General features: G+C 33.5%; 2 protein-coding genes across 2 annotated transcripts in view; both read left to right on the top strand.

Annotated features, from left to right (window-relative positions):
- Nucleotides 1-5,603, top strand: part of LOC143043031 (uncharacterized) — a 266,075-nt gene extending 260,472 nt beyond the window's left edge. Inside the window, exon 6 of the mRNA XM_076215530.1 lies at nucleotides 5,511-5,603. Coding sequence (XP_076071645.1) covers nucleotides 5,511-5,603 — 93 coding nt within the window. The remainder of the gene's footprint in view (nucleotides 1-5,510) is intronic.
- Nucleotides 5,604-8,285: 2,682 nt separating this feature from the next.
- LOC143041944 (uncharacterized) overlaps nucleotides 8,286-21,112 on the top strand; it is a 45,301-nt gene continuing 32,474 nt past the window's right edge. Inside the window, exons 1-2 of the mRNA XM_076214118.1 lie at nucleotides 8,286-8,321; nucleotides 12,600-12,969. Coding sequence (XP_076070233.1) covers nucleotides 12,602-12,969 — 368 coding nt within the window. The 5' untranslated portion in view covers nucleotides 8,286-8,321; nucleotides 12,600-12,601. The remainder of the gene's footprint in view (nucleotides 8,322-12,599; nucleotides 12,970-21,112) is intronic.

The following is a 21,112-nucleotide window of genomic DNA, read 5'->3' as shown; positions in this document are numbered from 1 at the left end:
CATTTCTTTTATAGCTGACTATGCGGTATGGGCTTTGTTCATTGTTGAAGACCGTACGGTGACCTATATTTGTTAACTTCTGAGTCATGTTGGTCTCTTGTGGAAAGTTGTCTCATTGGCAAACATACCACATCTTTTTATTCATATTAGCTACTTCATGACTGTCACTGAAATTTCAGTATCTCAGATATAAACTATAAACAACACAAATTCAATTTTGAATTATGATAATATGACATCCTTAAAACATTTAATGCTATATAAGACTAGAGAATGTTTGGCCCTAAATGGGATTCTTTGTGTATTATGAAATTAAGTAACGTGGAGTTCATTGACAAACATGGATTTGTGTTCTTTTATAGTTTGGCCAAAAGCCCGAAAATCAAAAAATAAAATTGATGTAGCTTTAAATTTTCTTACAAGAAATACTTATTCAAAGAATGATTGCAAAGATGAGAATAAAATAACGCATATTCCGCAAAATTAGAAACAAACTTATTAAAAATTCATAAATACTCGGTATATGAAAAGTATGCTGCATACATATGCATGGAAGATATTGTAGAGAAAAATATTGAAGGTACTAAACAAGGAACATTTTTGTATTTGCATACTTGCCATATAATTAGTACTTTTCTATTAAATGAAAACATAAATTAGCCTTTCCTAATTTTCATGCATTTTTCTGAAGCACAAAATATTTGTTTTAAAATCTATAAAAATCTTTGTAATTAAACCAGTTCCGACTGTGATAATCTACATGTTTGGCCCTTTGATGTAATTTATCAATATACATATTTGTGTTTTTTTTTTCGTCTGTCAAATGCTTCGTAAGACTATAGGTAAGGCTAATAAAAACAAAAAATAAAAGTAACAATAAACAAAAGTAACAATAAACAAAAGTAACAAAAAAAAACAAAAGTGACAATAAACAATAGTAACAATAAACTGGTAACTATTCTAGATCCTTTACCATCCACACTGTTTAAAGAAACTACCTAAAATACATGGGAATTTGATCAAAACATTTGAATTTAATTTTTAAAATCATATATCAGTATAAAATTAAAAAAAAAGTGAATCCAAAGGAAAAATATGGACGGCTGAATTTATTGATAAGAACTAAATCATCAGCGTATAACAGATATGATATTTCATTATCATTTAACTTGGGTGGTTCACATCTTGAGTCAAAAATAGATGGTAAATCATTAATATATAAAGAAAATAATGTAGGGCTTAAAATACACCCTTGTTTTACCCCAACTGAGGAATTAAAAAAATCAGTGATACCTTCCGAGATCTTTACCAAGTACAAAACCTCTTTATACATATCTTTCATTATACTAAAAAAAAGGGACCATCTATGTTGTAATAAGACAATTTGTAAAAGAGGGCATCTCTATTAATAGTATCAAATGCCTTCCTGAAATCAATGAAACAGGCATATATCTTTTTTGACATATGAAAATGTGGTATACGTGACTTTCATTTTGAGCAATGAATTGAAAGGATTGCACTTTTGGAATATGGGATATAGCTAATCCATCCTTTTTCTCATCAATTAGAGATATATAGGTAAATTTATCCTAGATATTAACCTGTAAGTTTCTTCATTTATTTTTATATGCGTTAATGTCATCGTTTAACTGGGCATTTACATTTTTAACACACAAAATACCATTGAAATGCTGAAAGACACATTTATTATGTTTCAGTTACTATTATCATATAAAGAAAATTACGATTATCAAAGAAGAAAAATACCATAGAGTTACGATTATCATCCCGAATTTTTCAACGGCTATTTTCACAGCTCTTAGACAATTCCAGTGCACCGTTACGATTCAAATATGATGTAATGGTATAGATAAACTTTGCAGTTGAGTAACTATTGACAAAAACATGCTACATTTAAGAACTAGAGGCTCTAAAGAGCCTGTGTCGCTCACCTTGGTATATGTGCATATTAAACAAAGGACACAAATGGATTCATGACAAAATTGTATTTTGGTGATGGTGATGTGTTTGAAGTTCTTACTTTACTGAAAGATTTTGCTTCTTACAATTATATCTATAATGAACTTTGCCCATTAGTAACAGAGAACTATATTTGGTAAAAATTTACATAAATTTACCAAATTAATGCAAATTGTTAAAAATTGACTATAAAGGGCAATAACTCCTTAAGGGGTCAATTGACCATTTAGGTCATGTTGACTTATTTGTAGATCTTACTTTGCTGAACATTATTGCTGTTTACAGTTTATCGCTATCTATAATAGTATTCAAGATAACCAAAAACGGCAAAATTTCTTTAAAAATTACCAATTGGAGGGCAGCAACCCAACAACCAGTTATCCAATTCATCTGAAAAATTCAGGGCAGATAGATATTGACTTGATTAACAATTTAAATTCTTGTCAGATTTGCTCTAGATGCTTTGGTTTCATAGTTATAAGCCAGAAACTGCATTTTACCCCTATGTTCTATTTTTAGCCGTGGCGGCCATCTTGGTTGAATGGCCAGGTCATCGGACACATTTTTCAAACTAGATACCCCAAAGATGATTGTGGCCTAGTAGTTTCAGTGGAGATTTTGTAAAAGATTACTTAGATTTATGAAAAATGGTTAAAGATTGACTATAAAGGGCAATAACTCCTAAAGGGGTCAACTGACCATTTTGGTCATGCTGACTTATTTGTAGATCTTACTTTGCTGAACATTATTGCTGTTTACAATTTATCTCTATCTATAATAATATTCAAGATAATAACAAAAAACAGCAAAATTTCCTCAAAATTACCAATTCAGGGGCAGCAATCCAACAACCGAATGACCGATTCATCTGAAAATTTCAGGGCAGATAGATCTTGACCTGATAAACATTTATATCCCCATGTCAGATTTCCTCAAAATGCTTTGGTTTTTGAGTTATAAGCCAAAAACTGCATTTTACCCCTATGTTCTATTTTTAGCGGTGGCGGCCATCTTGGTTGGTTGACCAGGTCACGCCACACATTTTTTAAACTAGATACCCCAAAGATAATTGTGGCCAAGTTTGAATTAATTTAACCCAGTAGTTTCAGAGGAGAAGCTTTTTGTAAAAGATTACTTTAATTTACAAAAAATGGTTAAAAATTGACTATAAAGGGCAATAACTCCTAAACCGGTCAACTGACCATTTTGGTCATGTTGACTTATTTGTAGATCTTACTTTGCTGAACATTATTGCTGTTTACAGTTTATCTCTATCTATAATAATATTCAAGATAATAATCAAAAACAGCAAAATGTCCTCAAAATTACCAATTCAGGGGCAGCAACCCAACAACCCATTGACCGATTCTTCTGAAAATTTCAGAGAAGATAGATCTTGACCTGATAAACATTTTTATCCCATGTCAGATTTCCTCAAAATGCTTTGTTTTTTGAGTTATAAGCCAAAAACTGCATTTTACCCCTATGTTCTATTTTTAGCGGTGGCGGCCATCTTGGTTGGTTGACCAGGTCACGCCACACATTTTTTAAACTAGATACCCCAAAGATGATTGTGGCCAAGTTTGAATTAATTTGGCCCAGTAGTTTCAGAGGAGAAGATTTGTGTAAAAGATTAATTTACGACAAATGGTTAAAAATTGAATATAAAGGGCAATAACTCCTAAACGGGTCAACTGACCATTTTGGTCATGTTGACTTATTTGTAGATCTTACTTTGCTGAACATTATTGCTGTTTACAGTTTATCTCTATCTATAATAATATTCAAGATAATAACCAAAAACAGCAAAATTTCCTCAAAATTACCAATTCAGGGGCAGCAACCCAATAACCGATTGACCGATTTATCTGAAAATTTCAGGGCAGATAGATCTTGACCTGATAAACATTTATACCCTGTCAGATTTGCTCTAAATGCTTTGGTTTTTGAGTTATAAGCCAAAAACTGCATTTTACCCCTATGTTCTATTTTTAGCCGTAGCGGCCATCTTGGTTGGTTGACCGGGTCACACCACACATTTTTTAAACTAGATACCCCAATGATGATTGTGGCCAAGTTTGGTTTGATTTGGCCCAGTAGTTTCAGAGGAGAAGATTTTTGTAAAAGTTAACGACGACGGACGCCGGACGCCGGACGACGACGACGGACGCCGGACGCAAAGTGATGGGAATAGCTCACTTGGCCCTTCGGGCCAGGTGAGCTAAAAACGAGTGTAAAGATTTTACCTATATCTACCGTCGCCATATTGGGATAATCGTAATTGCAGTTACTATTATCTCTTTAATACCAGTGATGTTGAGACTACAATGGATATAAAATTTGCTTGTGGTTGTGTTTCATTCACCGACGGTGCGTTCGATTCATTACGAAAACCTGGGCCTGGATTTGTTTCAATATTTCCGATAATAAGGAGAAAATGAAGTACGTACAACAGAAAAATAATGTTTGATCTTGGATTAATTGTAAAACAGAGAGATTGAAGATAAAGAGACTGCAACGTAAGTTGATTATAAATATGTCTAGATAGGAAGCTATGTGTAAATTGGATGAAGGTCCACATTGTTTTTTTCTGTTATTAAATATACCAGCCCTGTAATCCTGGACGCAGTTATCCATTACATGAATAAACTGTTACAAGAATTAGGATAGGACTGTTGTAGGAGAACATTACAAAACTGACACACATATCATCATCATCATCATCATCATCATCACCTTCATAATCACAGAAAAATACAAAAAAGTAAGAACAAGAAAAGTTGAAAAATGTTAAGGGCCAATAAAAAAGCTTCGCCAAAATGGAAGTCATGAGGAAAAAAAAGGAGAATGAAAATGGGATATTGTAATACTGAAGAAGTTGTGTATTATATTTAGAAAAAAAATAAAAAATTGTAAATAAAGAAATAAAGAAAAAAAGTAAATGGAACTGTATTTGATAGTTACGTAAGAAACTAAAGTATGATCTATCTGCCCTGAAATTTTAAGACCAATCAGGTAACCGGTTGTTGTGTTGCTGCCCTTAAATTGGTCAATTTAAGAAAATTTTGCAGCTTTTTGTTATTATCTTGAATATTACTATAGATAGAGATAAACTGTAAACAACAATAATGTACAGCGAAGTAAGATCTACAAATAAGTCAACATGATCAAAATGGTCAATTGACCCCTTAAGGAGTTATTGCCCTTAATAGTAAATTTTTAACAATTTTCATAAAAGTTTGCAAATTTTTGTAAAAAACATTTTCCACTGTAACTACTGGGCAAAGTTTAATATAGATAGGGACAATTGTAAGCAGCTAGAATGTTCAGTTAAATTAGATCTACAAACACTTCACCATCACCAAAACACAATTTTGTCATGAATCAATCTGTTTCCTTTGTTTAATATTCACAAAGACCAAGGTGGGCGGCACAGGCTCTTTAGAGCCTCTAGCTTTATAGATATTTTCTGTATATAAAAAATGTCTTCAATGTAATTTCCTGTTTTATTAAATGCATTTTCTTTTCAGAAACTTGTTTTCCATATCTCACAGAAAGGAATACAACTGCCTAAAGTTCTCACGAAAATGTGCCGAAATGTGTTGGTTCATGTGCGTCAATGAGCCACCACTTGTGCTGGAGTATAAAAACATTGAAGGGAACCCGATTGATCGTAGCAAATTTAATCTTTATGACAGAAACGGCAGTGTTGCTGAGTATGTTGTTTGGCCTGCTTTACTGTTACATAGACATGAACCAATCTTAGCAAAAGGGGCAGTACAGCCCCTACAATTATATACCAGTCCCCCTGGTAATAAACCAACGCCAACGCCACCAGCGCATGAAAGCAGAATTCGGGTAATGAGCAAAATACTTCGCGGACCTACCCCAAATCCACACAGAGATCATGAATCTAGAGGTTATTCATCAAGAATTCCGGATAAGCATTATTCATCCATGCGACTAGACAGACTTAGCAAGAGTTCGGGAAACGCTAGAGAACCACAAAGACAGGGGATCATCTATTACAACGAAAAAGCAAATATGATACTTAATGATCGAGTTTCTCCACACTTTCATGGTCAGCAACCATTAAGTTATAATTTTGCCAATGCAAAGGCAATTACCGACCACCAGACTCCGATGTCAAGGGTTTCAAATTTCGATGACCGTCTTTTAATAGGTAGAAATAAAACGGCTATGGTTGCCGAACACGCAGCAAACCCAGACTTTTCAAAAGCAGTGTATGGACATCAAAAGATGTTCGTTGCTCATCAAACTGCAGAATAGTAAAGCGAGTTTGATGATCAAAATTGAAATTGTATTTAACAATTAAATGTTATTCTAAAAAATGATAAAAAAAAATATGTTTATATTAAACACTGATAAAAAAAAAATTAAATTTGCAAACCGGTGTATAAAACTAAAAACGTTGAGTTATCTTTTATATTCAAAGAAAAAAAAGAAGATATGGTATGATTTCCAATGGAACAAATATCTCCAAATGACTAATTGCCATAGATGAAAGGAACCACCGTTTATTGCGTGGCATTCAGTAGTTGTCTTTTTTAATATTTCTATTTTTTGTTGCTCTGTTGTCTTTCATTAATTTGTTTTTTGTTGTCAAGAAAATAATATCCTTTTAAAAGATTCGCGTCATATCTGACTAGGATAACAAGTCATATTCATTCTTGATGTTTCATAATATAAAAAAAAAGAAGATGTTGTATGCAATGTGACAACTATCAATCATAGGCAAATGACATACAAGTTATAAACTAGAGGTCACAAACCGGCCTTTACCAATGAGCAACACCCATACTTATGCTATAAAAGGCCTCTAAATGACAAATTTAATACAATTTAAACGAACGAACTAACTTCTGATGTGTATTCAAAATACAATAGACGAAAAACAAATATGATATACATCAATTAACGAAAACCACTGAATTATATGCTTCTGACTTTGGACAGGCACTTACAGAATATGGCGGGTTAAACATGATTGTTGGCACCAAACCATCTCTTTATGTGGGTCAATGATATTATAGTACAACATAAGACCAGACTATAAAAATCAATTAAAAGGAGCTTAACCCGTCCGATCTAACAAAAACTCAAAAGACAAAAAGTACAGATCTGAGGGATCTCGCAGTTACTGAAAACTTGTTCAAAGCCAACAAAAACTTATAAAAAAAAAACCTTGATGCTTAGAATAAAAAAAAATAATTGTTACACATTCAACATCCAATGGATTTAGTGTAAAATACGGAATCAACAGTAAGAGAAACATATGACCTTGTGCAATGCCAAACTATACTAGCTATCGAGACAGATTGTAGACACGTTCGTGTATTTCACATCCCGGGCCATCCTTTATTGAAACATTCTATACAAAGAACAAAGTAAGTAAGTAAGTAAGTAAGTAAATTTTATTTAGAGTCGGCATATACATACATAATAACAGACAAAAACATGAGCTCTGGTGAGCTTTTTAACCGAATTTCACATATATAAAAAACATGCAGCAAAAAAAAAATCGTTAATCACCCCAAAGGCTTACGGAATCTGTAAACAGACTAATGCAAACACGATATAACGACAATTCTGTTGTGAATTCTTAAAGATAATATTTATTTGAATTTATATTGATACACCTATAAGGTCTTGACATCGGAAATAAACACAATTTATTTTACAACATGGTGCTGGCATGATACAGGGTTATGTTGTCGTTAAATATAAGATGACATGCCACTAAACCGTTAACGAGAGGGATTGTGACAGAATGGTGAATGGTCCGATCCGTTTATGAAAAGCTGGAGCTGAAATTTCAGAAGCTGCTATAATAGTCCTTTGTTAATTTATGCTGTGTATTGTCAATGTTGCTTCTAGCTTCTTCTGGTATCTTTTCTAAATTGGACTCGGATTCCTTGTTAACTGGTTTTACGGTGCTTATTGTTGATGGGAGTAATGATAATTTGACGGGATTTTTACGGCCGATGATTATTTTTTTAAAGCATTTCTAATAACATAAATAAGGAACAAAATATTCATCGAGGCTTTCACTGTGGCTTTCAATAAGGTATATATGTAACTTGCAACTGTTCACGTATAAAAGCGGGGCGCATCTTGTTTATTCAGAAGTGTTCAAAGAATAACTTGACAGTGGCTAGTTGTTATTAGATCTGAAGGTATTTCTATTACGTCATTTCTGTCTTTATGGAACATACATTTAAATAAATTTTTGATCATGTGATATCATGTTGTCACAACTATCTATATCAATTCCTTGATTTACTTCCTGTTTATCAAGGCAGCTAGTTGGTCTGCCATTGGTAAGTCATATTTGTTTTATCAAATGTGTTAAACCAATAAGTATATAAGAAACGACCATAATAGATAATGCATAAGGAAAATTGCAAATTAACCATTGTCAATTATACCGCATCTCATTGTTTTAAAAACATGAAAAAGAAATGATATAATTCTATGAAACGAAAGTAGATTGTTTTAAATAAACGTTATTGCCATGGATAGTTGACTCACTGACAAACCGCGCGTTCTTCTTTATATATTTTTTTTGTTCATTTTCTCTATTCCTTATTTTTCCCCATTATTCTCTATTCTGCATGTACACCAATCCACACCTTCCGTTATGCCACATCTCCTTATTTTGATATAGCTGATTTCTACAAACAAACAAAAAACAAGAGGCTGTCACAACGACAGCAAACCGTATTAATTTACATTTATTTGTGTCCTGGCAATATCACAAGAACCATTACTGATGAATGGTGAAAGTGAAAATCATCAATATCAAATTTGACCTCCATTTTGTCATCAGTTTCAACATTTTGAAATAATAATATTTGAAAAGCTTAGATTGAATGGTTCATGAGTAAATGCAACAACGTGAATGGAAACGCCATTTTACGATCTTTCAAGAACCATAACTCCTGAACAGTAAAAGTCAAAATCGTCATTATGGAACTTGACCTCTATTTTGTCATCAGTAACAACATATTAAAATTTCAAAAGCTTTGGTTGAATGGTTCATGAGAAAATGCAGGGACACGACGGGAAACACCATTTTTCAATCTTTCAAGAACCATAACTCCTGAACGGTAAAAGTCAAAATCGTCATTATTGAACTTGACCTCCATTTTGTCATCAGTAACAGCATAATAAAATTTCGGAAGCTTTGGTAGAACAGTTCATGCATAAATGCACGGACACGACTGGAAACTCCATTTTTCAATCTTTCAAGAACCATAACTCCTGAACGGTAAAAGGCAAAATCGTCATTATTGAACTTGACCTCCATTCTGTCATCAGTAACATAATATTAAAATTTGGGAAGCTTTGGTAGAACAGTTCATGAGTAAATGCACGGACACGACTGAAAACTCCATTTTTCAATCTTTCAAGAACCATAACTCCTGAACGGTAAAAGTCAAAATCGCTATTATTGTACTTGACCTTCGTATAGTTGTCAGTAATAACATATTAAAATTTTAAAAGCTTTGGTTGAACGGTTCACGAGTAAATGCACGGACAACATTTGATTGCCGCCTTTCAAGAACCATAACTCCTGAACGGTAAAAGTCAAAATCGCCATTATTGAACTTGACCTTCGTATAGTTGTCAGTAATAACATATTAAAATTTTAAAAGCTTTGGTTGAACGGTTCGTGAGTTAATGCACGGACAACATTTGAATGCCGCCAGCCCGATCCCCGACCGCCAGCCCGACCGCCCGGCCGCCCGCCGTACATCCCCAAATCAATAACCGACATTTTTGTCACAAAAATCCGGTTAAAAAGGGATTACAGAATATTTTTAGCAATTATACGCTACCTAGTGACACATAGTTTGCTACATCTTTCGACGTCGGAATGGATTATGCTTATACATGTTATAAGAGGGGCGACATATAAGAGAGGAACAGTCAAACTAATAAATCGAAAATAAACTGACAACGCCATAGCTAAAAATGAAAAAGTCAATCAGACGACAAATGATAGTACACATGACACAACATAGAAAACTTAAGACTGAGCAATACGAACCCCACCAAAAACTGGGGGTGATCACAGGTGGTCCGAAAGGGTAAGCAGATCCTGCTCCACATGTGGCACCATTCGTGTTGCTCATGTTACAACAAACCCGGTAAATAGTCTCATTCGATAGGTCACATTCATGAAAAGGGAAGGGGATTGTAGTTACGACGTACGGAACATATCCGATATCATCTGTGAAACGGTTATTCCATAACGACCAACAAACTCGTGATGGCGTCCGTAAAATTTACAAAGGGTGATTTCAACTTCACCATTTGGAAGTCTTGGTTTAATAGCTTCCCTGTGTGCAGCAACCCTCTATCAAGGAAATCATGATAGGAAATACAAGCGAGGGAATATCGTATTAATTGGGAGATATATACTCTGTATGCAGGTGCTGCTGGAATATTGCTACATAGGAATGGAAAGTTAACAATATGGAAGCTTAAATCATTTATTTTGTTGTTAAGTTTTGTTTTCAACCGACCATCATAGTCAACTTCTAGATGTAAGCCAAGATGTAAGCAGACTTAACTGTATCTGTTGTATCCTTTATCTCTAGTTCGATGGGATAGATGCGTTCAACATAGTTTTATTAAGTGAATTTTTTAGTGAGAGAACATCATTTTCATAGCAGAAAACAAAGTTAAAGAATATTGCTAACTTTTCTTTTTTTATCCTAAGAAATTCTTGTATGAACTCAGCCACAAAATAATACAGAAACAAGTCGGCAAGAAGAGGGCCACAATTGAATCCCGTTGGAATGCCGACAGTCTGCTGAAAAAACACGTCCTTAAAACGTAACAAATATTTTGTCAATCAAGAAATCAAGCATTTTGATAATGTCAGTTTCAGAGAATTGTTTGTTTGAATCAGTGTTATCCTTTACGAAGTAGGATGTATCCCTCCATAAGACAAGATACTTCTATCTACGTTGGCCATTCTTATTTTATGAAACAAAGCAATACCAACTCTTTCAATATAACATGTGACAATAGCCAAAAGAAAATAGTATCTGTATATGTTCTATAATATATATATCTTTGATAATCATTACAGTGACTTGACTGTTAGTGTTGCTCTCTTTTTATTATTTGATTTTGCCATGTGATTATGGACTTTCCCAATTGAACTTCCTCTAAGTTCAGTATTTTTGTGATTTTACTTTTTCTCTACCAATTGCAACTTATTCAAAATTCTTACCAAAGTGCAATTTGTTTTATAAAATCACATTGTTCAACTGGTGAGAAATTTGAACTAACTGCTTTAGAAAACCACAGCCAAGTCATGAAAGTGCAAGGTGATAAAATAAAACATACTTACAATCCTATAAGACTTTAACTCCACTTTAATGATGTTGTGACACAATCAGTCTATCAGTTTGTATACGTATATTATAGTCATTTCCATGCTGTTATTATTTTGAATTGCTATAAAAATGTCCAAAATAAGCTTTCATATAGTTTTTCTTTCTAAACGTATTCTATATTCATTAGAATTTTGAATCAATTGCAGTTGTTGGAGAGCAACACTAACAGTCAAGTCACTGTAATAAACATTAGATATTTAATTACGTTGTTCAGTCTGATCATTTTATAATTCATTGTTGTAAAAAAAAAAATTCATAGCAACAAAAACTCAAAGGTAGACCTAAATTTAAATTTAGATTTAAAAATGGGGACATATATAAAACATCGGAACTAATGTAAGAAATATTATATTCCTGGTTTAGAACAACCCTATTCCGAATAAAACGGTGGGTTAAACCTGGTTGTATAGCTAGCTAAACCTCCCACTTGTAGGATAGGTGCTTAAAGTCCTGTCATATAGAAACAAATTAGTTGGCAAATCAAAGTTCGATTCATTGTGTTATTTTGAAACAGGCCAGTGGTTTTCTAGTTTGTAATTGTATCATGTTTGAGCTTTATATAGTTTACTGTATGGTTTATATTTTCGCTATGTTGAAGGCCGTATGGTGACCTGTAGTTATTAAATTGGCATCTCATTTGAAATCATACAACAGCTTCTATTTTTATATGATCTTTAACATATATCTGGGTTTTTGTCATATAAGCACATGCCATATTGAGTATGCTATGTCGTAGTCTATGTCATAGTCTTTGCTGGATAGTTTTGAATCCGAGCACCACATTTTCTTTTTATTTAATGAAATGTTAAATTCAAATAACATTATCTTTTCGATAAAACAAACACTTGTAATGCACTCAATGTTCTCAGCTGTTATTATGAATGGTAATTATCTCAGTTTGTTGCTCTTGTATTTTTGATTTTTTCCTGTTTTCCATTTCTCTATATATTTATTAAAGTTTTTGCCAAAAATACAAAAAAAAATGGTTACAAAGGTCAACAGCTTTTTTAAAAACAAATTTTCAATTTTGGCTTTGTTGTCATATTTGAAATTTATGGTGATCTTAATGTTTGGTTTTCCCTTATCACTTTGTTTATTTAAAACGAGAAATGCCATAAGTCCGAGTAGTCGCTATTGGTTACCCTAAAAATATTTGTTGACTTCACCATAGTGTTTTTTAAATAGAAATGGGCAATGATTGGAGTATGTCGACAGAACATCGCGATCCAATGATGGAATCAGTTAGAGCCAAGTGGTACTCTGATAACGACACCAGGAATGTTGTTGATAACTTTGTAGCAGAACACAAGAAACTCAAAGTAGACATTGGGCAGCTAAAAAAGAACGAGAAAAAACTACAAGAAGAAAATAGGAGTATACACGCAACATTCAATGAGTGTTTGGTTGAACAACAACGATTAAAAGAAGAATTGTCATCAATAAAGCAGGAAAACTTAGAATTGGGGAAGCAACTTGATGCTAAACAACAGGATAACCAAGAACTGACGAAAGACAATAACATTCTTTCAAATGAAAAAGAGAACGCTCTTTCAAGGTATAACGTAAATAAACTTTATTTTCATTGGTATCTGTTGTCCCTCTTTTGATATTTCTTGTCCCTCTTTTGATATTTCTTGAGGAATTGTCTTTTCAATGATTAAAAAGATGTTTAAAATTTCTTTAAACAGTATTAGTTATATTTATGATTATGAGTTAAGAAAGGAAAAATGTATAAACCAAAAGTTTTATTCAGTTATAAACTAATGATTGTTTCAGTAAAAATCCAAGGGATTATAAATTTTATTGAACAAAACGTTGACTTAATTGGGTAATTTATGATGCATCTTGAGTAGACCCTGTTGTTTTGCAGAATTGCACTTGTTTTGATTTGAAAATTTACCTTTATTAACCACAAAGAAATATGTAAAACATAAAAATGTATGGTCATATATGACATATTCTGTCTCAGTTTGTTTAATCCATTTAAATTAAAATCAATTCAATTTAAAAAAAAAAACATCTTTATTTCATAAACTATTAAAAAAGATTTAAAGAACATGTCTCGCTCACGTAGGTCTGTGTGTGGCATATTTAAGAATCGTCACTTTTGTCTATCAAATCGTCATCAAATACAAAACTCAAACAAAGGTCATCCGACCATTTCGACTATGTTTTACTTCTTTTTAAATCTTCTCTTGCTGATCATTCTGCACTTAAAAAAATTCTGTAGCTATTATAATTTTCATGATAATATGCAAAAATAGGGGAATTAGGTACCAGTCAAGGTCATTAACTTCTAAAAGAAGTCATCTGACAGTTTTAATGTAAATAAACAATAGGTACCGTAGATGTCATCACTTTCAACTTCTAAGGCTTTTAAGATCAAAGACAAAATTGCATTTTATCCCTATGTTCTATTTTAGTCATGTCGGTCATGTTGTTTGACAAGCGGGGTCACGGGACACATTGTGTAAATAATAAACACTAATAATGATTGTGGTAACGTTTTGGTTAAATTTGGCCGGGCAGTTTAAATGAAGATTTATAAAAGTTAACGACGACGACGGATGATAGCGCCGAACGATTACCATGATTACAGATGCCAAGTGATGAGAAAAAAAATCACTTGGCATTTTGGCCATATCAAAAACTACCAACCATGAAAGCTTTGTACAAATGTTACCTTTTCTTGCAGGACACATATACATACAAACAAACAAAAACCTACATTAAATACAAAACAAACAGTATTATATAAAATAATACTGTAAGCATTAACCAATAGATTTTGATCTTAAATTCTAATTCGTAAACTCAAACGAACATAAAATATTTATCAAATAACCACAAACTCTTACATGGGAGACGCCACTTGCAAAGACAAGCGCACATTTTATTATAAATATATAATATGCCGAAAGTTCATATATATATAATTCCGGCGAGAAAGGAACAAAAAATTTGCGAAAGCAAATTTACAGATCTAACATTGTTGGGTTGATTTTTAGACGAGTTGTATATACATAATGTACACAGCCATGTATCACCATCATTGCTGGTGATCCGATGGATAAATCTGTTGTAGACTTGTCACTGACTCAGACGTACTTATAAATATAATTATTTTCTGTGACTGTATCTTGCATTAATTTGTAGGATCCTTTACTATAGATAATTAAGCTGATCTGTAACAATAACATCTCCATGCCTTATATATCATGTACTGTAGTACGACGCTAGATTAAAACTGACGAGGAAAGGTAAAACACGGCCACCGAAAGCTTTATTATTTTGTGAAGCCCAGGTGGTCGTATGGTCTAGCGGGACGGCTACAGTGCCGGCGATTTGGTGTCACGATATCTCAGTAGCATGGGTTCGAATCCCGGCGAGGGAAGAACAAAAATTTGAGAAATCAAATTTACAGATCTAACATTGTTTGGTTGATGTTTAGACCAGTTATATAAATTGAATAAATTACAAGATTTTAATAGAGTCTCAGTTTGAATATATTGGCATGATTCATTTGACATCGTGCTATTATTGAAGAAGGATATCTATTATTTGTTCATTTTATAGTTATTTAATGGTGATGTTGTACCCTTTTTGACTTGTAATACATTATATTTTGTAGTGTACAGAATCATATTACATTATCCATCGCCCTGTAAGATTAATCGTTCACTATTTATTCAGTCATTCTATATATATATATAGAGAGAGAGAGTCTATAAGAATCTACCAACCATATATATAAGTGTCTAAGAATGTAACTTTAACACACTAATGAGTGTTATAAAATTAGTTGTTATATTTCATATATTATTCACGCAATATTTCGCTAAACAAATTAGCTTCATCGGACGTGTGCATCTATCTAGGTGAAATCGGATGCATGACAAAAAATATCTTTGTAGCTTGAGCTACACAAAATACGTGTAAAAGTTTAACATATTGATTGATGGTCTATATAAAACATATTTTTGCCGTTTATTGTACATAACAATTTTAAAATCTAAACAAAATAGTTGTTTTAGTTAAATAGAATGAAATTCATGATTTATTCCTTTGGTTTAGATTTTAAAATTTTTATGTACAATAAACGGCAAAAATATGTTTTATATAGACCCTCGATCAATATGTTAAACTATTACACGTATTTTGTGTAGCTCATATAATTTAATTCAGTAACTGCATCAGTTTATTTACAAACTGATCCACACCTGGATAGATTGAATGTTGATTGTTGCTATTTTTAGACACAGGCATATATATAACTCGTCTAAACATCAACCCAACAATGTTAGATCTGTAAATTTGCTTTCGCAAATATTTGTTCTTCCCTCGCCGGGATTCGAACCCATGCTACTGAGATATCGTGACACCTAATCGCCTGCACTGCAGCCGTCCCGCAAGACCACAGGACCACCTGGGCTTCAATAATAAAGCTTTCGGTTGCCGTGTGTTACCTTTCCTAGTCAGTTTTAATCTAGCGCCGTACTACAGTATATGATATATAAGGCATGAAGATGTATTTGTTACAGATCAGCTTAATTATCTATAGTAAAGGATCCTACAAATTAATGCAAGATACAGTCAGAGAAAATAATTATATCTATAAGTACGTCTGAGTCAGTGACAACTCTACAACAAATTTATCCATCGGATCACCAGCAATGGTGGTGATACATGGCTGTGTACATTATGTATGTACAACTATTTCATGTATGACGCTAGATTAAAACTGACGACGAAAGGTAACACCCAGCCACCGAAAGCTTTATTATTATCATTATAATCAGACCGAATGTAATATATGTGGGAATAAACCATGAACTATAGTATCATACTATAGTCCCACCGAATGTTATGTATGTGGGAATAAACCATGATCTATGGTATCATACTATAGTCCCAAAGAATGTTTTGTATGTTGGAATAAACCATGATCTATGGTATCCTACTATGGCCCCACCGAATCTTATGTATGTGGGAATGAACCATGATCTATGGTATCACACTATAGTCCCACCGAATGTTATGTATGTGGGAAAAAACTTTGATATAAAGCATCCTACTATAGTCCCACCGAATGTAATATATGTGGGAATAAACCATGAACTGTAGTATCATACTATAGTCCCACCGAATGTTATGTATGTGGGAATAAACCATGATCTATGGTATCATACTATAATCCCACCGAATGTTAAGTATGTGGAAATAAACCATGATTTATGGTATCCTACTATAGTCCCACCGAATGTAATATATGTGGGAATAAACCATGATATATAGGATCATACTATAGTCTCACCGAATGTTATGTATTTGGGAATAAACCATGATCTATGGTATCTTACTATAGTCCCTACGGATGATATGTATGTGGGAATAAACCATGATATATGTATCATACTATGGTCCCACCGAATGTTATGTATGTGGGAATAAACCATGATCTATGGTATCGTACTTTAGTCCCTACGAATGTTATGTATGTGGGAATAAACCATGATCTATGGTAACCTACTATAGTCCCATCGAATGTTATGTATGTGGGAATAAACCATGATCTATGGTATCGTACTATAGTCCCACCGGATGTTATGTATGTGGGAATAAACCATCATCTATGGTATCGTACTATAGTCCCACCGAATGTTATGTATGTGGGAATAAACCATGATCTATGGTATCCTACTATGGTCCCACCGAATGTTATGTACGTGGGAATAAACCATGTTCTATGGTATCCTACTATAGTCCCACCGAATGTTATGTATGTGGGAATAAAACCATGATCTATGGTATCATACTATAATCCCACCGAATGTTAAGTATGTAGAAATAAACTTTGATATAAAGCATCCTACTATAGTCCCACCGAATGTAATATATGTTGGAATAAACCATGATATATAGGATCATACTATAGTCTCACCGAATGTTATGTATTTGGGAATAAACCATGATCTATGGTATCCTACTATAGTCCCTACGAATGATATGTATGTGGGAATAAACCATGATATATGGTATCATACTATAGTCTCAGCGAATGTTATGTATTTTGGAATTAACCATGATCTATGGTATCCTACTATAGTCCCACCGAATGTAATATATGTGGGAATAAACCTTGAACTATAGTATCATACTATAGTCCCACCGAATGTTATGTATGTGGGAATAAACCATGATCTATGGTATCTTACTATAGTCCCACCTAATGTTATTTATGTGGGAATAAACCATGATCTATGGTATCACACTATACTCCCATCGAATGTTAAGTATGTGGGAATAAACCATGATCTATGGTATCCTACTATAGTCCCACCGAAAGTTTTGTATGTGGGAATAAACCATGATCTATGGTATCATACTATAGTCCCATCGAATGTTATGTATGTGGTAATAAACCATGATCTATGGTATCATACTATAGTCCCATCGAATGTTAAGTATGTGGGAATAAACCATGATCTATGGTATCGTACTATAGTCCCACTGAATGTTATGTATATGGGAATAAACCATGACCTATGGTATCCTACTTTAGTCCCTACGAATGTTACGTATGTGGGAATAAACCATGATCTATGGTATCGTACTATAGTCCCATCGAATGTTATGTATGTGGGAATAAACCATGTTTTATGGTATCCTACTATAGTCCCACCGAATGTTAAGTATGTGGAAATAAACTTTGATATAAAGCATCCTACTATAGTCCCACCGAATGTAATATATGTGGGAATAAACCATGAACTATAGTATCATACTATAGTCCCACCGAATGTTATGTATGTTGGAATAAACCATGATCTATGGTTTTCTACTATAGTCCCACCGAATATTATGTATGTGGGAATAAACCATGATCTATGGTATCCTACTATGGTCCCATCGAATGTTATGTATTTGGGAATAACCCATGATCTATGGTATCATACTATAATCCCACCGAATGTTAAGTATGTGGAAATAAACTTTGATATAAAGCATCCTACTATAGTCCCACCGAATGTAATATATGTTGGAATAAACCATGATATATAGGATCATACTATAGTCTAACCGAATGTTATGTATTTGGGAATAAACCATGATCTATGGTATCCTACTATAGTCCCTACGAATGATATGTGTGTGGGAATAAACCATGATATATGGTATCATACTATAGTCTCACCGAATGTTATGTATTTGGGAATAAACCATGATCTATGGTATCCTACTTTAGTCCCTACGAATGTTATGTATGTGGGAATAAACCATGATCTATGGTATCCTACTATAGTCCCATCGAATGTTATGTATGTGGTAATAAACCATGATCTATGGTATCCTACTTTAGTCCCATCGAATGTTAAGTATGTGGGAATAAACCATGATCTATGGTATCGTACTATAGTCCCACTGAATGTTATGTATGTGGGAATAAACCATGATCTATGGTATCGTACTATAGTCCCACCGAATGTTATGTATGTGGGAATAAACCATGTTCTATGGTATCCTACTATAGTCCCACCGAATGTTAAGTATGTGGAAATAAACTTTGATATAAAGCATCCTACTATAGTCCCACCGAATGTAATATATGTGGGAATAAACCATGAACTATAGTATCATACTATAGTCCCACCGAATGTTATGTATGTTGACATAAACCATGATCTATGGTTTTCTACTATAGTCCCACTGAATGTTATGTATGTGGGAATAAACCATGATCTATGGTATCGTACTATAGTCCCATCGAATGTTATGTATGTGGGAATAACCCATGATCTATGGTATCATACTATAATCCCACCGAATGTTAAGTATGTGGTTATAAACTTTGATATAAAGCATCCTACTATAGTCCCACCGAATGTAATATATGTTGGAATAAACCATGATATATAGGATCATACTATAGTCTCACCGAATGTTATGTATTTGGGAATAAACCATGATCTATGGTATCCTACTATAGTCCCTACGAATGATATGTATGTGGGAATAAACCATGATATATGGTATCATACTATAGTCTCACCGAATGTTATGTATTTGGGAATAAACCATGATCTATGGTATCGTACTATAGTCCCACCGAATGTTATGTATGTGGGAATAAACCATGTTCTATGGTATCCTACTATAGTCCCACTGAATGTTATGTATGTGGGAATAAACCATGATCTATGGTATCGTACTATAGTCCCACCGAATGTTATATATGTGGGAATGTACCATGATATATAGGATCATACTATAGTCTCACCGAATGTTATGTATTTGGGAATAAACCATGATCTATGGTATCCTACTATAGTCCCACTGAATGTTAAGTATGTGGGAATAAACAATGATCTATGGTATCGTACTATAATCCTACTGAATGTGAAGTATGTGGGAATAAACCATGATCTATGGTATCATACTATAGTCCCACCGAATGTTAAGTATGTGGGAATAAACCATGATCTATGGTATCCTACTATAGTCCCACCGAATGTTTTGTATGTGGGAATAAACCATGATCTATGGTATCATACTATAGTCCCATCAAATGTTAAGTATGTTGGAATAAACTTTGATATAAAGCATCCTACTATAGTCCCACCGAATGTTATGTATATGGGAATGAACCATGATATATAGGATCATACTATGGTCTCACCGAATGTTATGTATGTGGGAATAAACCATGATCTATGGTATCATACTATAGTCCCATCGAATGTTATGTATGTGGTAATAAACCATGATCTATGGTATCATACTATAGTCCCATCGAATGTTAAGTATGTGGGAATAAACAATGATCTATGGTATCGTACTATAATCCCACTGAATGTTAAGTATGTGGGAATAAACCATGATCTATAATATCCTACTATAGTCCCATCGAATGTTAAGTATGTGGGAATAAACCATGATCTATGGTATCGTACTATAGTCCCACTGAATGTTATGTATGTGGGAATAAACCATGATCTATGGTATCGTACTATAGTCCCACTGAATGTTATGTATGTGGGAATAAACCATGATCTATGGTATCATACTATAGTCCCATCGAATGTTAAGTATGTGGGAATAAACCATGATCTATTGTATCGTACTATAGACCCACTGAATGTTTTGTATGTGGGAATAAACCATGATCTATGGTATCGTACTATATTCCCACTGAATGTTATGTATGTGGGAATAAACCATGATCAATGTTATCTTACTATAGTCCCACCGAATGTTATGTATGTGGGAATAAACCATGATCTATGGTATCGTACTATAGTCCCACTGAATGTTATGTATGTGGGAATAAACCATGATCTATGGTATCGTACTATAGTCCCACTGAATGTTATGTATGTGGGAATAAACCATGATCTATGGTATCATACTATAGTCCCATCGAATGTTAAGTATGTGGGAATAAACCATGATCTATTGTATCGTACTATAGACCCACTGAATGTTTTGTATGTGGGAATAAACCATGATCTATGGTATCCTACTATAGTCCCAACGAATGTTATGTATGTGGGAATAAACCATGATCTATGGTATCGTACTATAGTCCCACTGAATGTTAAATATGTGGGAATAAACCATGATCTATGGTATCGTACTATAGTCCCACTGAATGTTATGTATGTGGGAATAAACCATGATCAATGGTATCGTACTATAGT

The sequence above is a fragment of the Mytilus galloprovincialis genome, chromosome 8 (assembly GCF_965363235.1).
Source record: "Mytilus galloprovincialis chromosome 8, xbMytGall1.hap1.1, whole genome shotgun sequence".
In the NCBI taxonomy this organism is placed as follows: domain Eukaryota; kingdom Metazoa; phylum Mollusca; class Bivalvia; order Mytilida; family Mytilidae; genus Mytilus; species Mytilus galloprovincialis.
This window is presented reverse-complemented; position numbering and strand designations above follow the sequence as displayed.